General features: G+C 43.2%; 1 protein-coding gene across 3 annotated transcripts in view; it reads right to left on the bottom strand.

The window, feature by feature from the left end:
* The window catches only part of CALN1 (calneuron 1), a 479,834-nt gene that overhangs the window by 168,402 nt on the left and 293,771 nt on the right, over nucleotides 1-17,661 (bottom strand). For all 3 annotated transcript variants that reach the window (XM_045819681.1, XM_045819682.1, XM_045819683.1), the window contains one exon: nucleotides 8,853-8,965. In XM_045819681.1, coding sequence (XP_045675637.1) covers nucleotides 8,853-8,965 — 113 coding nt within the window. The remainder of the gene's footprint in view (nucleotides 1-8,852; nucleotides 8,966-17,661) is intronic.

The raw sequence follows: 17,661 nt of genomic DNA, 5'->3' as shown, positions 1-17,661 counted from the left end.
AGCAAGAAGAGCGATCTTTGTATGTAATTTAGAAGATAAAGCATATAAAACAATCAATATAGAAAAAGACAGAAGACAAAGGACAAAGCTTAAAACCAAGAAGAATAATATAGGACTACTGAACTGTGAACAAACACCGGTTATAAAAGGCTTGCCAATAGATTATACCACACTATTAAGTGACAAATCTGACATCATGATTTTTACAAAGAGAGAAACACCTACCAAAGTAGAAATTTTCAAAAGAAAAGAATGGGTAGGAATATGCCCAGTAAAGGCAATAAAAATATGAGATAGGGTTAATATTAATATCCAAAAGAGAGCATTCAAGGCAAAAACAATGGATAAGCTAATAAGGCTATTTGTAGATATACATGGTAGTGATGGATACATAATGAAAATAGCACAATTTTATTCAGTGACTAGCTCTACCTCCAACACAAAGCCTGTACCTGTCCCTTCTCATTGCCTCAGCCACTCCCGCCCTTGTGCAAACCATCTGCATGTCTCTCTAACTCCTGAAATAGCTCCCTGGGTCCCCATTTCCAGGCTTCCTCCCTACACTCCTTCAGCACAGCAGCAATGATGTCATTTTCATGTAAATTACATGCCACTCCACCGCTTAAATCACTCCGATGAGTACCACTACTACAAAAACCCTGTCCACACTTCTAGTCTTGACGAGACTTGAAACAGAGACCCCGTCCCTAAGCGTCAATTTGCTCTTTCTTAACAGCCACAAAACCCTCAGTTTTAAAATTGATGAACACAGCTGTCCATTGTTAGTCTTCATTCTGGACAGCCAATTATGTCAGATCAGTAAGTTCTAGAGATCTATTGCGTGACAAAGTGTCTATAGCTAATAATATAGCATACTTCAAATTTGCTGAGAGAGTAGATCTTATGTTAAGCGTGTTCTTATCACACACACAAAATAATAACAACAGTAGCAGTAATGCTAGTAATAATACAGAGAGTGGAGGGAACTTTGGGAGGAGATGGATATGCATATGGCCTTGATGGTAGTGATGGTTTCACGGGTATATATTTATTCCCCAACTCACTGAGTTGTATACATTAAATATGTATGGCTGTTTACATGTCAATCATAACTCAATAAAAAAATTTTAAGTGTCTCCAAGAGACCGTCCCTGAAGTACAGGAGACTTGTGTCCCCTTCAGAAGCGTTCCTTTGGCTGCTGCTTGTTGAGGTTTTAAAGGATTTGTCTGTCTGACCCCAGGATGTCCCTACAGCTTTCATGCCTCCCTGGTTCCTTTCCCTGCTCCCCTGAATTTGAATGCAAGATTCTACCCTTGATAGAATCAATATAACCATTTTTCCTTTTTTCTCCTCTCCTCTTCATTTAAGTAACTTTGGGTAAAAGCTACACTTTTCTGAGAGTCTACAGTTATATGGACCCTGAGTGTTAGACCCCTGATGGTAAGCAGAGTGAATGAAAGAAAATAACTTTACATTACACTTGGGAAGATTCTATCGGAGATATGAATTAAGCCACTGGTTCCAGGACCTCCTGATTATATAACCAATGACTTTTTTTTTTTTTTCCTCTTCTTGGCTGAGGTCACTTGTCAGTCCATCCCAGCCACAGACTCAGGCAGCAGTCATGGATTTACTTAGAAGGGATTCTAAAAATTACTGTACATTCATTTGCTCCTGATTATAAAATCAATTCGGATGTTCTAAAATGTGAGTTTTCAGCATACTAAGTGGATATGTGGTGCCTGCCGTGTTGGGGAACTGCAGCCAGAGTGGGTCTCCAGTGGTTTCCACAGCGGAGGGCTGCCCAGCAGCTTTGGGTGGGCAACTCCCACCCAGAAGCCTCGAGAGTTTCTTTCCTCCTGGGGGCTGGGGGCTGCAATTTTGATTATATACTTTTACATACTCATATTAACTTTGTGCTCTGTTTACCATACAAAAAGCGTATGTCTCAGAAACTCTAATCACTGTTTTTCACCACTGAAAACAGCTGTTTTAGAATGCAATTTGGTTACTTTGAGATCTTGTTAACTTCATGGAAAATAACAGAATAGATATGGCCTCACTGTGGAAATTTCAGAAAAGAAAAGCAAGGATAAAGAAAAAAATTTACATTCACCTGTATTCCAACCCATAATAAGTATCAAAATTATTCCATTTTCTTCAGTTTTGGTCCCTCTGTGAATATAAATGAATATATAATAGATGTAGAACAGCAATGCAATTATACTATAAAGTCAATCTCTCTAGACTGTAAAATTAAAATGTTATTTTAAATAATTGTACAATATTCCATCTTTGTAACAGTATTTGCTCCATCTTGGACTAATTTCAAATGATAGGGTCCTAAACTTGGAATGGTTTTTAATTAGAGGGTTGAGACACTTGAAAAGTGGCTAAGTATCTCCAGGTAGCTAGAAAAATTTCACAATTTGCATTTCTACCAGTTGGCACGTTTGATCTCACTCCTGACAGCACTGAGTATAATCATATGTTTCATTCTTTCCTAATCTCACAGGGGGGAAAAGTTACACAATTACTATTTTAATTGACATTTCTTAGATTCCCAGGGAGCTTCAACTGTGTAAACATGTTTACTGAGAGTGTGTATCGATTGCCTGTTGCGCCTCATCCCATTTCTCTACTGTCATGTTAAGAGGTCTCCCCCCATGTTGCTCCAGCAATGCCCTTCACATATGCCTTAGTCTATCATTGCCATATTTTTCCTGTTTGTTAGTTTTTTTGAAATGTTCTTTTAATTTAATTAGTTAGCAGTTTTTATTTATGAGTTCTTCCATTGCTTTAATGCTTAGAAAGGCATTTCCACGTTAGAAAGTTAGTTACTTATTGACATGTAACTTTTCCCCCTTTAAACTCATACAGGCACTCACCATTCAGTTGCGCTTTGCTATATTGCACATCACACGTGTTGCACTTTTACAAACTGAACTCAAGGCCCTCCACTGGCTAAAAAACTACAGCTGGCTTTATTGTGATATTCACATTATTATGATGGTCAGGAATGGACCCTGCAATATTTCCAAAGTATGCCTGTAGTGTTATAAAGACCAAGCACCAAATGCACTCATAAATATGAATAAATCTGTAAGAAAATCAAATTACCAAGGTCTGAGTCAGACCAGTAAGCCTGACCAGATGCCTGCCTCACAGGACAGGACAGGGCACTGAAATCTCAGTGGCTCAGTGGCTCTCACACTTGGGCAAGAAATCAGTCACCTGGAGGGCTCCTGATGACCCAGACTGATGGGCCCACCGCTGGAGTTCCTGGGGTGGAGTCCAGGCATTGGCGTTTCTAACAAGTCCCAGGTGATGCTGCTGCTGGTGCTTCAGGAACACACTTCGAGACCCACTGCTGATACTGATGCTTCCCACTCTCCATATGTCAAAGGCAGTAAAACCACTTAGGGGATTCAAGCACTTGCTGTAAATCTAACCAGCCTCATGATGGTCATTGCTGTGAAAAGCTATTTAGGTTCCATCAGATGATTATGAACTGAGGACCAGCAGCTTTGGATCCAAAACTCTGATAGATTGTCACACTGACAAAACATTGAGAGGAGAACACTCCTGTGGTGCCAGATCTGATGTAAGGAGAGACGCTGCCTCCTGTAAAAGTCATCCTAAAAGAAAGCAAAGGCCCACCCTGGCTGGCGTGGCTCAGTTGGTTGGAGTGTCATCCCATACACCAAAAGGCTGTGGGTTTGATCCCAGTTGGGGCAAATGTGCGAGGCAACTGACAGATGTTGCATCGATGTCTCTCTCTATCTCTCTCTCTGCCCTCCCCCTTCCTATCTCTCTAAAAGAAATGGAAGAACGTCTTCAGGTAAGGAAGAAAAGGTCCTGGTGTTTTCTATGTCTTGGCCCTATGCAACAAATGCCTCACAGGAATGAACATGATTTCTCCTGTTTGTTTGAATTCGATTTGCCTGCAAGTTTTTTTAATAGTCAACATCATGGAGCAGGTAATCTCCAGTTTTACAGGTGAAAAAATTATAGACCTGACCAACTTGGGACCACATTTTCTTTTAGGTTTCTTTTTCTGATTACAGAAGTAACTCATGCTCCCGTGAAGACTTCATAAAATACAGAGGCAGGATTACTCATCGCCTACCACACATGAAAAATCATGGTCAATGTTCTGTTATACTTCTTTTATGCAAACCAGGTATGCATTACACTGTGCCTGTAGCTTCATGTAGTGTTTCTCTCATATATAATGAACATGGAACATCAAGTGCTCTCAACTGCCTACGAGTCACGAATGTTAAGTCCGGCTTCTCGCCCATCTCAGGCAGGGCCCTCGGGGCCAGCACACACATGTCCCCATGGGACAGCAAGCAAGAGTTGAGAACCACGGCAGAAATGGAAGGCCAGGGAAGACATGCCACCAGAGCAAAAAGTTTGGGTGGAGGGACAGAGGGCAAGCCTGGAGCGATGCCTGGGGAGCAGCTCTGGGTATTGTATTACAGCACTGTGTGCTGTCCCACCAGATGGGGAGGAGTGGATAGCTGAAAGGGATGCTGGGCAGATCTGTTGCTGGAGAAGCCAGTGTGACAAGCAGGCACTAATCTGGACCAAATCTGAGGAGGGGTGTCCCACACACTTTTAAGTTAGGGTAACTTACAGTGTCTTGGACATTGTGCACAGCTGTGGAATAAACTAGCTATGATAACAATCGGCTTGCATATGGGCCAGTGGAAGTTCAAGACATTTAGGTTCTGAACTGGCTGCCAAGAAATATGCGAGCCTCACACCCCAAGGGTTGAACACCCTGGGAGGATGGAGACTCTGTAGCATGGCCCTTAGACCATCCTTTTCGGGAGGGAGGCTGCATTAGTAACCCATTATAATCTGCCTTCACTGATACCAATTTCCTGCAAAGAGCCAGGAGCTCATAACTCTTGAGACTAGCACCTACTGATACATAGCTGTTTTTGCAAAATCCCATTTGATTTTTTTTACCTGGGCACTGTAGACTAGAAAGCCAGCAAGGGGGGAGCACTAGAAACAGATTCGTTAGCAAGATGGGCCTTGTGCCTGGTAGGATCACTTCTAGAACACTGAGAACAGCCCTAGTCACAGGTCTCTTCTAAGGCAGGAGGAAACCAAAGCCTGGGAGAAATGGAAGCCTATGGAAGCAATGTCAGATCAGAAACTGAAGCTCAGTTACAGATTCCTTACCCTATGTCATAGCCAGCCTCTAGCAGGGCCCCAGGGCCCCCTCCAGAGTTGGCTCTCTCCTACCCTGAATAGGAGTGACATCTGTAACCAAGAAGATAATGCAGAATAACAAGTTTGTCTTCCAAGGCTAGATCATAAAAACACTGTTGCTTCTGCCTTGTCCTCTCTTGGATCATCTGTTGGTTTGAGTGTCACCTTGCCATGACGACACTCAAGCAGCACTGTGGAGACGTCCCTGTGGCCAGACCTGAGGTCTCCTGCCAATAGCCAGCATCCCCTTGCCAGCGACAAGAAGGAGCATACCCCCTAGTCCCAGGCAAACCTACCGATGGTCACAGCCCCAGCCAACATCTTGACTGAAACCTCATGAGAGACCTTGAGCCAGAACCACCCAGCTGAGCTGCTTGCAAATTCCTGACCCACAGAAACTGTGTGACATAGTAAATATTTAGCGCTGTTTTATATCACCAGCTTTTGATATAATGAATTAAGCAGCAAATAGATCATTAATGCACCCTGTCAGGTGTACCATCCACTCTGTTTCCACAGGAAGCTGACTTCATCCCTGGTCAGAAGCCTTGTCAGAGTGTCTTAAATAAACGGTCTTTTCCTTTCTGGAATACTGATATCTCTGATGTCACTATGTCCAGCCTGGATATCCAACAGAGTAAGCTGTCTTTCTGCTGCTCCTCTTCTACACCATCTTCAACCACTGCAGCAAAGCCAACATGCACATGCACATGTGCATTTACACACATGCACATGGGTGAATACACACATGTACATGTGCAAATACACACATGCACACACACAACTTACTTTTAAACCAAAAAATCACTCAAGTGCTGAAAATATGAACTTTTTTCCAGGAAGAACCAGATGCTGTAGATGTTAAAGTACCATTTTTCACTCTGTCCCTGAATGGACAGATGGTGGGGGGAGGGGAGAAGCTAACTACTGAGAATTGATTGATGTGTCTGTTCCCCTCTGCTAGTCATACAGTTCTGAGCTGAGTGAGCAAGAGCAGGAGAAGGGAGCCACAGCCACAAGTCTGTGCATTCCCGCACTCATTTATATATGCAGAATGGAATGTCCCCCTTTCCTCTCACTTTCTCATCCCATCTTTAATCCTGGGTGAGGAGGAGGGTTTTTGATAAGACAAAAACACAGAGGCTTTGTGAGCATTATAGCCTATCCAGATTATGGAAGAGGCAGTCAATCTATTGTAAGAGAAACATTTCCATATTTTGGATATAGCCTATCCAGATTATGGAAGAGGCAGTCAATCTATTGTAAGAGAAACATTTCCATATTTTGGATATAGCCTATCCAGATTATGGAAGAGGCAGTCAATCTATTGTAAGAGAAATATTTCCTCTCCATGTAGATGTTCTACTATGAAGAACCCGGAAGATGAGAGGCTGTAAATGCCAGCAGCTCTGCTTCCTTCAGTTTGGGGGCCAAGAAGAATGCTTACAGCCTGGAAGAACTTGCAGCATTCTTCTAGGCTGGATGGGCCCTGAAAGCAGGACCAAAGGGTAGAAAACACTCCAAGTATGAATAAAAGGGAGCAGAGAAGAAGGGGAACCAGGGAGAGAACACCTGATGCTCACCCAGAGTGGGTCCACATGGGTTGAAAGAAGTCCAGGTAGGAAGAGGCGTTTCTCTGCCCTCTTAACTGTACATTTATTTTTTTATTTTTGCCCAGGTGCTCTACCTATCTGTCCTTTCAAATATAGAATCATACCTGAAGGAGTCATACCTGAAGGGTTAATGTGAAACATTTTTATCACATGGCAAGTAGAGACATGGAGGTCCTTCTTGAGGAAGAATTGGGGCTACTCATGACCACAGCGGGGGGAAGACAGTATTCCCCAGATGTGTCTGTGCAGGGTGGAGATCAGAGGTCCCATCTCATGGTCCCCTGCCATGGATTCTCCAGGAACGGGTCCTGTCTCTCTGCTTGCCTTCATCTATGTGTCTTCCCCTGGTGAGCTTATCCTTGCCTTGGGTTTCACCCACCAGCTCTGAGGAACCCCCAGGTTTTCAGGCCTGGTCTCTTGCCTGTGATCCATCCCTGACTTCAGCTGTGCACAGACTTTCCTTCTCCTCCTGATTATTGAACTTCACTTTACATCCAAGTGTCCAATTTAGAATTCCACAAAGACTTCTTTTGTCCGTGATCTTATTCCTGTCCATAAAAGCCAGCTGGGAACCTTGGAGTCAACTCATCTCAACTCTTCTCTTTCCTCAGGCCCTAAATCCATTTTGCCAGTGGTCCTAAGGTCTTTCCCTTTAAACTATTGTGGTACCTGTGTTGTGGTCAATGCCTTTCATACACTCATAGGCTCACTCTTTCCAAACTCTCGTTGTGACAGGCCTGGACTTGTATCTTTTCTGTCTTTACTTACTTCATCCCCTTCATATTTCAAGGTTTGAAACAGTGGCCCACTTCCTAAAGCCTCCTTATCTGACCCCTCAACACCACATGTCTTTTTAAACTTCTATACTTTCTATTTTAAAAAAATGTTACCGAGGGCCTGCTGTGTGCAGTGTGGCAGCTGCCAAGGGTGCCACAACAATGAAGTCCCCAGCTTCAAGGAGATTATGGTCTAGTAACCATAACACCAATTAATCACTTCTTTATTTTCTCTTCCTTAACTGTTCTTCCCCAACCAAATTCTCAGCCAGGACTGTGTCTTAAACATCTTTTGTAAAATCAGTCATCTAACAGTCATCACAGTGACTGTTAGAGTACGGGGCATATGACCTGTTCTTACTCCGTGTTGGTTATATGCAAGATGGGTAACAGAATCAGACAAAAGATACGTATCAACTGCAATCCCTATCCAAGTTACAGAAACATCTTTGGTTAAGGAAAAAAACACATCAAGAAATTAAAGAAATGGTGCTGTGCTCGAATGGTGTTTTACATGTCAACCAGTAAGTCAACTGAACCTGTCAAATTATTTGACTCCAATTTTTAACATAATCATTGATAACCCACTCACCAAATTCCATAATCAAGAAATAATAGCCACATTATAAGATTAATGATTCACAGCACATTAATAATTCAAAGTTAGATTTTGGGAGTTTTCCTAAGAGATTTTAAAAGACAGAAATAGGAGCAAATTGAGAAGCACTGAACACAAATTTTTAGGTAAAATCATTCTGTCCTATTAAGGAAAAGAGTATCAACAGCATCCCAACACACAAGATAACCATGACATCGTCTCAGCAAGGGTCTCCTGGATGCAGGGACAGAACTCAGCTCAGATAATACTGTTATGTCCTTTTTAAGTGTCCCAAGGAAAAAGATTTTTGTGAATCAGAACTGCAGAAATCTCATTTCTTTAAAATGTGAAATTCTTTTTTATAAAAAGAAAGTATAGGGGATATTTCATTCCTCAAGCCTTTAAACGAGTGCAAGTCTGATTCTCGGTTCAGAGGACCAAGTACAGATTCAATTTAGACAACAAGGAACACAGGACCTAGTATGGACTCAATTTAGACAACAAGGAGCATCTGTCATTCCAGCCCAGAGGAGATCTTCATGTGCTGTACAGAAGCCCAAGAACTCAAAGTCAATAATTCATCCTAGACACATGTTTACTATTAAACTTAATCTTTAAAAAAAATTCTTACTCACCTGCCAGAATATGCTATCTATTGTGTTTCCAAGAAAACCATCACGACCTTCTGAAGACACCAATTTGGGGCCAAGAATTGTCATGAATTCATCAAAATCCACCTGGCCATCCCCTGGAAGGAGAAGATATAAATATGAGAATATGAGTAGAAAATTAGTTGAAATTGACCTCCTGTACCCCATGGAATAAACATCTCCATGTTTTTCTTCTTGGCATCACCTCAACAAATAACTAGTAGCAATACTGAAAATTGTGCAACATTCTTAAAATACCAAAAGAAACCCAAGAAATTATTGGCAAGTATTAGTACATCCAATACTACATATTCCTAATTATTTGTCAGCATTTCTATAGAAATGCTCAAGGAGCACCTCCTACTTAAATGGCCACACCTCATACCTGCTGCACCTCCTGGACCTCAAAGTGCCCAGCTGTCCACAACAGAAATGGGGGCTTCACCCCATCTCTTCCTTCACCTTCATTATTCACACATACGTGTAGTCATCATGTTTTATTGAATACACCTCTTAAACAATTGTGGCTGCTCTATTTTCCTTGTTAATCCAATTGCTACTCCCTTTCCAAAGACTACAGTGGGAAAATTATTCCAAGAATTTGCTTGCCTGGTTATAATTACAACATTATTAGTAGAGTTGCTTTCTGGCCTCATGCTCTCACCTCCACCCTAGCCTCCAGACAATTCTGAATTTACCTCCCTAAAATAGGTTTGATCGTGCTTTATATCAATGGCATCTTTGAAAATAAGGAAACTACCTCAGGACAGCATTCAAGTCCCACTGTCACTTTTGTCACCTTTTACTCCCCACCTTTGCACAAAATGCCATGCTCTTTCAGAGCTCCATGCCTCTGTTCATCCGGGATGCCTTGCCCCTCTTGTTTACTTGATGAATACCATCAGGTTCTCCAAGATGGAGCTTCAATATCATGTTCTCTTTTCATTTTCTTTCTGACCCTTCCTCATCTCACTAGAGAAAATTGGCCAAACTTTTATCCATCTCTCCTCCTAACTTAATGTGTATCCATTATAGAACTTATCACCCCGTATCTCAGTCACCCATTTGCATGCCTATCTTCCTGCTGGACTGTGAGCCCTGCAAGGTCAGGGACCTAGTCTGAAACAGTTTTGTACAGTCAACACCATGGTGGACCTTCAGTATATACTTACAGAATGAACGGATATTGCCTCTTGCTTTTTCTTTGCTCAGTTCAGCATCCATGGGATCTTTCATGCCAGAGCTGACACTGACCAAAAGGTAAACTTGAGCCAGACAAAAGCAGACCTTCAAGGAATTATCCAAGCCTCAGTGACTCTTCAGTGTGGCATTCCAATCCTTGTAACTGCTCAAGAGAGAGTCTCCACCAAGAACTTGCCATGTCTTGGCTGCCAACAGTAAAGACAACCCAGGTATTTGCACTCAAGTTTGTCAAAGTGCAGACACACTGGTCCATCCCCAGAGTGTAATTGCCTTTAAAAAGCGCTCGTTCAAAACCTATTTCAAAAATCCAAGCAGCTGTCATCATCAAGATGTCACTAATTCAGATAAAACCTTCTAGAAGATTAAGGAGGCGTGACAAGTCAGCAGGGAAAGAATAGATGCAGCCACCACACTGGGCGGGGCAGTCAGTGGGCTACTGAGAGGAAACTGATTCATCTTTCACCCTTCAACAAGATAAAGGGATCTAAAAATTCCCCTCACTGATTACCACAAGGAAGCCAATTCAAGCAACAATGAATTACCCTCTTGCTTTTCAAATTAGCAAATACTTGTAAAAAGTATACTGTGAAATCCTGACAGAGGTCCAGGGAAGAGAGAGAGGTTCTCTTTGGCACCCCTGGTATACACATCTGGTTATGAACTAGGAGTGTTTAAGCGCTGTAACATGCTGCTTCTTTTTGACATAATTCTCCTTTTTAATTAAAAAAAAAAGCAAGGAAATTATCTTAAATGCAGACCAAGTTGCTTGCCTGAAGATAGTCATCTAGTGTTTATGAAAGTGGAAAACTGGAAGCTGGAGAAAGAGAATGTCCCAGTCTTCCTAGAATTCACACTGAGCTGCCCTTATGTGGCTCCAAGTCTCAGACAGGCATGCTCGTTGTACACGTGCACTAACCCTCTGTGTTGTGTTACACGGCATGGAGTTGGCTCTGACTTCTGGTGACCTAATGAATGAATGATGCCCACAGTATCCTGCAACAGCCCTGCTCAGCTCCTGTAGACTCATGCCCATGGCTTCTTTTATGGAGTAGGTCCATCTCCTATTTGGTCTTCCTCTATTCCTGCCCACCCCAAATCATCCCTGCTGTTGTAGCTGGGGCTGGAAGGCCAAAGAGTCTCAGACTAAAATATACATCCTCAATAGAGACAGTATCACCCTCAAAGAAGTGAAAAGTGATTCTTCAGGGATGAAAAAAATCTCAGATATTACAATGGTTTGTGGCCCTCCTGGGGCCACAGTACATACACAAATAAGCAATGTATCTTTGTTATTACAATTTCAAGAGGGTGGGGAAACCAGGGAAACAAATGTCTTAAAAGGCTCCTGGGAGCAGGGTGGCTATTAAAAAAAGAAAAAGGTCCAGAAACACTGGCCTAGAAGATGTCCCAAGAACTGTGGTTCTCTTTCCTCAGGTTTTCTTCCCTCTGGAGTGTTGATCCATTAGCAGTGAACATTAATTATCCCAACTCTCTGTCACCTGTGGCAAGGTCTAACAGTTCATAAAGGCTTAGCAGCTCAAGGATGTAGATCATTTTTTCATGAAGACTTCATGAGACCTTAACTAAAATATGTCTACCAGGCTGGGTCACTCAAGCTCCTGACTATGGTAATGGGCATTGCTGTCTCTCCATTGGGAGCCTGACAGGGGAGTGAGCTATAGGTTGTGGCAAAACACCTGCTTCTCAGTGCCAGGAAAATGGGGCTGTCTTTGAGTAGCCCCCTTTCAGGAAGGAGGAGAGACCACCCATCTCTCTGAAACCTCCCCCCAGGGTGATGGGAATGAAGTAACATGGAACTGGTGCATTTCAAGGGTCCACATGGAACTCTGGTCAAAGTCATCAAGGAATGCTCACAGATGGTGCCCTTGGCTGAGAACACCAAACCTGAAACTGATAAGCAGAAACAATGCCTCAGAACTCTACCCTGGCGCTGGCTAGCACAGCAGCTCATTCATGACTCAGTCCTTGGCCAGAGGGGAAGCACTGGGGGAGGAGTGCCGGGGATCCTACAGGCAGCGCCAGTTGCAGTGCAGGAGTACAGGGGGCTTGGCAGAGGGTTTCTGCTCCTGGGAGGAGAGGTTTAGTTCATAGGAGGATTTGCTCCTGTTTAGCAGAGGACATGAGGACATCAGATTTTTTATTGGTCAAAATATGATCCCCCCTTTTACCTATCGCTGAGCAAAGGGAGATTCCTACAGGCCCACAGTTGGAGAAAGAATGTCAGTGTGTGTGTGGGGGGGGGCTCTCATCTCTCTGCACTTCTCCCAGGGTTTTCTCAGCTCTGGCTCCCGAGTATGTGTGTACATAGAACATTTTCTGCAGACCTTCCATAAATGAAGGCTGCTCCTGCCAATACACAGCCTGACACCAGTTCTACCAACAATACCAGGTTGTCTTCAGATTTAATACGAGGAAAAGCTCTCTCCAGAAGTTTGTAGTTAAACAGACAAACAGAACTGGGAATACCCCACAAACTATCAACCCTGGTCCCAGAACACTTGCCCCACATCTCCATCCCCTCACTCCATCCATCTCAAGAGAACTGAGATAAATAGAATTTCAGAGAGAGGTTTTTCACTAAGTCCCATATAGGAAAACAATTCCCTGGCCAAGGCAAGGTCTTAGAAATTGGATAATCAAAATATCTAACATTTACTAAGCACTCACAATGTGCTGAGCACAGTTTAAAGACATTTCCATGCACTATTTCACTTAATGGGCTTCTTCCAGCAGCCCATTTTACAGATGAGAAAACTGAGGCACAGAGAGGTTCAGAAACTTGCAGAAGCTCACACAATGAGCCGAGCTGGGATTCCAAACCCAGCTGTCTGCCTGTGCTTTTGCTGCCTTTTAGGAGGCTGGGTCATGATGAGCCCTGTCTGGAACCCTCTTTCCCCTGATTCTAGCCTTCCCTGGCCAGAGGGTGCCATGGCTGCCTGGCACCTGAAGGCAAAGTGAAATCTACATTGCTCTCTCTGATCTAGTTGTTGCATCTCAGGTCCACCCCTAGAGGCCTTTCTTAATCATTTATAAGAGTAATAATAAAAGTAAGGAAATATTTATTTAACACTTGCTTTATGCCAGGCACTGATCTCAGGGTTTTATGTTTATTATCTTTGATTTTATCCCAAAACTATGAACAGGTTCTCCTCTTCCACATTTACACATGAGAAAACTCAGGCAAAAAGAGGTTAAAAGCAACCAGATCAAGGCTGTGCCCCTAGTATGAGACCCCAGCACAGCATTTCAGCTTGGAATCCTGATACTAACCTTCACATTGTACCCACCCCTCTGTGTTAGAGACTCCCATATAAGTCCTGGCATAGCTTTATACCTCTTTTTAAAGTGCGAGGAGAGAATATGTTTTCCTAGCTGGGCATTTAGGGAGGAATTTAGTGGGAGATTGGGAGAGATAGCCTTCAAGGGCTCTAATGCAAAAGACCATTGCCTGAAAGCCATTTATTTGTTCCCCAAACTCCCACTGGCCGGCAGTCAGGGCCTCAGTAATTTTCCTTTGGTGGTCAGTTCTCAGTGGACACAGGTCTCTCACATACAACCCCTCAGGCATCTGAAATCTCTTCCACCTAAAAGAATTGGTCTAATGAGAGAGTCCTGTCCAGGCCTGGCAGGGTATCTGGATTCACATGCCCCCAAAGAAAGGGTGGGCAACTTCTCAGACTTGCCACCTTTCACAGAATGTGACTGCAAAAATTTTATTGCGTTAAATTTTTTTTTACCAATCTTGAATATTCAAGTAACTGTAGAATTAAAGAATGGAATTCACCCCCACTAGGCTTCATTTTCTCTCCAGAGGCCTCCAAAATATCACGATCCACTTAGCAGGAAGTACAGGCAGCTAACCTGCTAAGGTTTTCTTGCTTCCCATTACTATGTAAGTCAAAGTAATGAACTTGAACTGGGGCAGGAAGCTGCAGGAAAGCCAGGACTATACAACATTCATTAAAACCAACCAGCTGAAACTCACAGAGAAGGAAAATAATAACAAAAATCACTGTAAAATAAAGGAAGGTAAACAATATACAGAAAGAATGAATGAGTTCTGAAGGGTAACAAGGACACAGGATAGGAGGGGGAAAAATGTCTGAGACTCCATTCAAATCAATTAACTACATTCCAAAAGAATACCTGCAATGCAGCAGGTCAGTGGGCCATGTATTGTAGAGCAACAGGAGATAAATAAGGCATAGGCTTACCCTGCGGGTGCTTGCAATCTGTTACCCAGCAGTCAGGTGGGTGCTGTGATTGGCCTAAAAGCATTGTGCTAAGGCAGGACGAGGTCAGGAGCAAAAGCTCCAATTAGGAAATTCTCAATGGTGTGCCAGTGAGTGTTTAAGGGGGAGAAGGGTTCTAACAAGGCACAAGGAAAGGTGAAGTGAGCTTTCTGAGCAGTCAGGGGACACCAGGAAGGATGAAGAATGGCTGGGAGCAGAGCCTGCCTTCCCTTTACACTGGATTGAGCATTCCTGTGGAAGGAGAGGATACGCCCCCCACTTGTGCCCCCACTTGTCATTGATCTGGAACCAGTGGAAAGTGTCTACATCTGGGAATGAGAGCATCCACGTTTCCTACCAAAGATCAGCTGGGCTAAGGTACACAGACTGGAAGGGAAGGGCAGAACTGGGACAGGAAGTGGTGTTAGGTTAGACACTAGAAGAGGAAGGCCAGGGTGGAGGAGTGGGGGTGGAGAAGACTGGATACAGGGGACTGACTAAAAGAACAGGAAGTGGGAAGAGGCAACGGTGACTCTGAGGTTGAGTCTGATATACTGGATGGCTAATTAGGAACAAAGAAAAAATCAGGAGGAGCTAATCAGGAACAAAGGAGAAGTCAAGAGGGGCATGTATTTGGGAAATGCTAGATTAAGGTGCTGGCAGAATGGCAAAATGAGGGGAGTAACTAATAGCTAAAAATGTGGATCTAAAAGTCTTCAAGATCTAGGTAAAGCTCTCTAAGATCTTCAAATACAATTTCAGGTAAATAAAAGCAAAGCCAATCACTATTTTACAGTGTGTTACATTTTGGTTTAAAAAGGTCAAAGAGAATGTATATATATATACCTATTTTCTTGAGTAAATATTTTCATAAAAATATCTGGAAGTGTATCCCCCAAATAACTAAAAATTGTTAATGGTTTATCCATGGGTTAGTCTGGGCATATAGAGTACAAGAATGAGTCATCTCACCAAATATCTTTTTATACTTTATGATTTTCAAACCATGGCATGTATTACCTGGCTAAAAGGTAATTACCAGACTCCACAAGGTACAAGCAGAAACAACCTTCTCACAAGGCCCTGTTCAAGCCACCCTGGGTTATGCTCTCCTCCAGTATCTGGGCAAAGCACTGGGCTGGTCTCATAGCTTTGTTATTGACTCTCAAGGAATAAAAATTCCAGTCCAGGGTACTGAGAACATAACTCCAGACCTCCTTTAGTTAGAAACATCTTCCTTCCTTGGACTTGGAACTGATCCAGGCTAGTGACCTGGAACAGGGTATAGGAGATAGGACTCTTGACGCTTTCCTAGGTCCACCTCCCACTGCATTCTCTGGACGTGGTTTTTGGCCACACCTGGGATGGGATAGACTCAGGAGGCTCTACCACTTTGGCTGCTTATTATTACCCCTCTCTGAATCCCTGGGCCTCTGGTGATATCTCCCTCCATTGGGGTGTCATCAACCCTCTAGGTGATCCTAAACTCCAAACTGGCTTCCCCTTTGCTCCATGTGTCACTGACAGGTAGACCCTTTCCAAGACAGCCCTAGTGAGGCAGCAGGCCCAGCTCTGGCTCCCGCACAGGCCTGCAGACGGTTCACAAATGGTAAAAACACCAGCCCCTAAATACTTTAAACTCCAGCAAACACAGGTCAGTCTCTACAAAATGGCTCTTTGGAAATACATTTAGCTCAAACTGAATGAAAAACACCCATTGCCCATGGCAAGGAGTTTAGGGAACACCCCAAACTTACCACCAGCTCCTCTAATGAAATTGTTTTCACCTAATGCTTCAAGCATTCATAAAGTGTCAGAGACTAAACCATGTCTCCCCCGTCTCCCAAATTCTTAGGTTGAAGCCCCAACGCCAATGTGACTGTATTAGGAGATAGGGCCTTTAAGGAGGTAATTAGGTTAAATGAAGTCAGAAAGGTAGGGCCTTAATCTGATAGGACTGATGTCCTTCTAAGAAGAGGCAGAGACAACAGGATAGTGTGCACAGAGAAAGGCCACGTGAGAACACAGTGAGAGCGGTGTCTGCAGGCCAGGAAGAGGGCTCCACCAGAAACTAGCCCTGCTTGGACTTTGATCTTAGATTTCCAGCTACTAGAACTGAAAGGAAAAAAAAATTCTGTTGTTTAGACCACCCAGTCTGTGGTATTTTGTCATAGCAGCCCGAGCTGACTAACACAGAACGTAGAGAAGAACAATGGGCTCTTGGGAAATTGGGCCCTTATTGTATTGTATTGTTCCTGTGCTTTAGGGCCTAAAATTGAGACATAAGAGTCCCATTTTGATAAAATGATATTTAGGCTACCCTAAATATCAAGATAGATCTTCTGTAAGTGACAGGTAGCTAGTCTCCAGCAATGTTAAATGCCACAGAGGGCCAAGGAGGATTGGTGGCTGAGAAAGGGACATTGTAATGCTGATCACTGGACCTGGGGATGGTGGTGGCCAAAACCATGTCCTTGTCCTGATGGCAGCACCTCAAGTTTTATGCAGAAGGGGTTCAGAAGCAGCATCTTTGTTAGAAGGGAACGTAGCTTTTTGGATGGCATATGCATTGGACAAATCTCAAGACCCATCCCAAGTTCAATGTTTTGCTAAGAAGACTCCCAGGACAGCAAGTAGTCCTACTCATAGCTATGATTCATTACTGTGAAAGAATATAAAGCACAATCACCAAAGGATGCACAGGCAAAGTCTGGAGGAAACCAGGCATTAACTTCCAGAATCCTCTCCCAGCGTAGTCAACAGGACATGCTGAATTCCCTCTGCAACAAGAAGTGGCCACACATCTTGTCTAGTGACATCTTGTCTACTAGGAAAGCTCTGTAGAGTCCTAGTGTTCAAGGTATTTACTAGGGGCTGGTCTCATAGGCACCATGTACCTGGCATGTACTAAACTTCAAGACTTCCAGAAGAAAGGCAGGTGCTTAGCATAAACCATGTTGTATGCACAAACAGTTTAGGCATGGTGAGCTCCTCTTATCAATTCTAGGATGAGGAAAACCCTCCCCAAATCCAATTTTCCAGATGCCAGTGTAGGACTAACCTTGCAAGCAGGCCTTTCTAAGCTCAGCTTGCTGTGATAACTCTTTTCCACACACAACCCCATCCTCATTCCAAGCTCTCATGTCATTGAGCCAAGGCCACAGAAATTTACTGAAATCAACATTGTTCTCAAATGTTCTGAGATTTGACCTGAGAAGAACAGGAAATCCAAAGAAAGAGCAAAGAAGCAAGTGGGGGAGAAATATTGTTTATGATATCTACCTAACATTCCCGGAGGATTTCTATCTGCCATGCATTGTGCTCAGAATTACATGAAC

The sequence above is a fragment of the Phyllostomus hastatus genome, unplaced genomic scaffold, assembly GCF_019186645.2.
Source record: "Phyllostomus hastatus isolate PE091 unplaced genomic scaffold, TTU_PhHast_1.1 phas_scaffold_385, whole genome shotgun sequence".
NCBI classification, from domain to species: Eukaryota; Metazoa; Chordata; class Mammalia; order Chiroptera; family Phyllostomidae; genus Phyllostomus; species Phyllostomus hastatus.
Note: the sequence above shows the minus strand (reverse complement) of the source record. Positions and strands in the feature narration are given on the sequence as shown.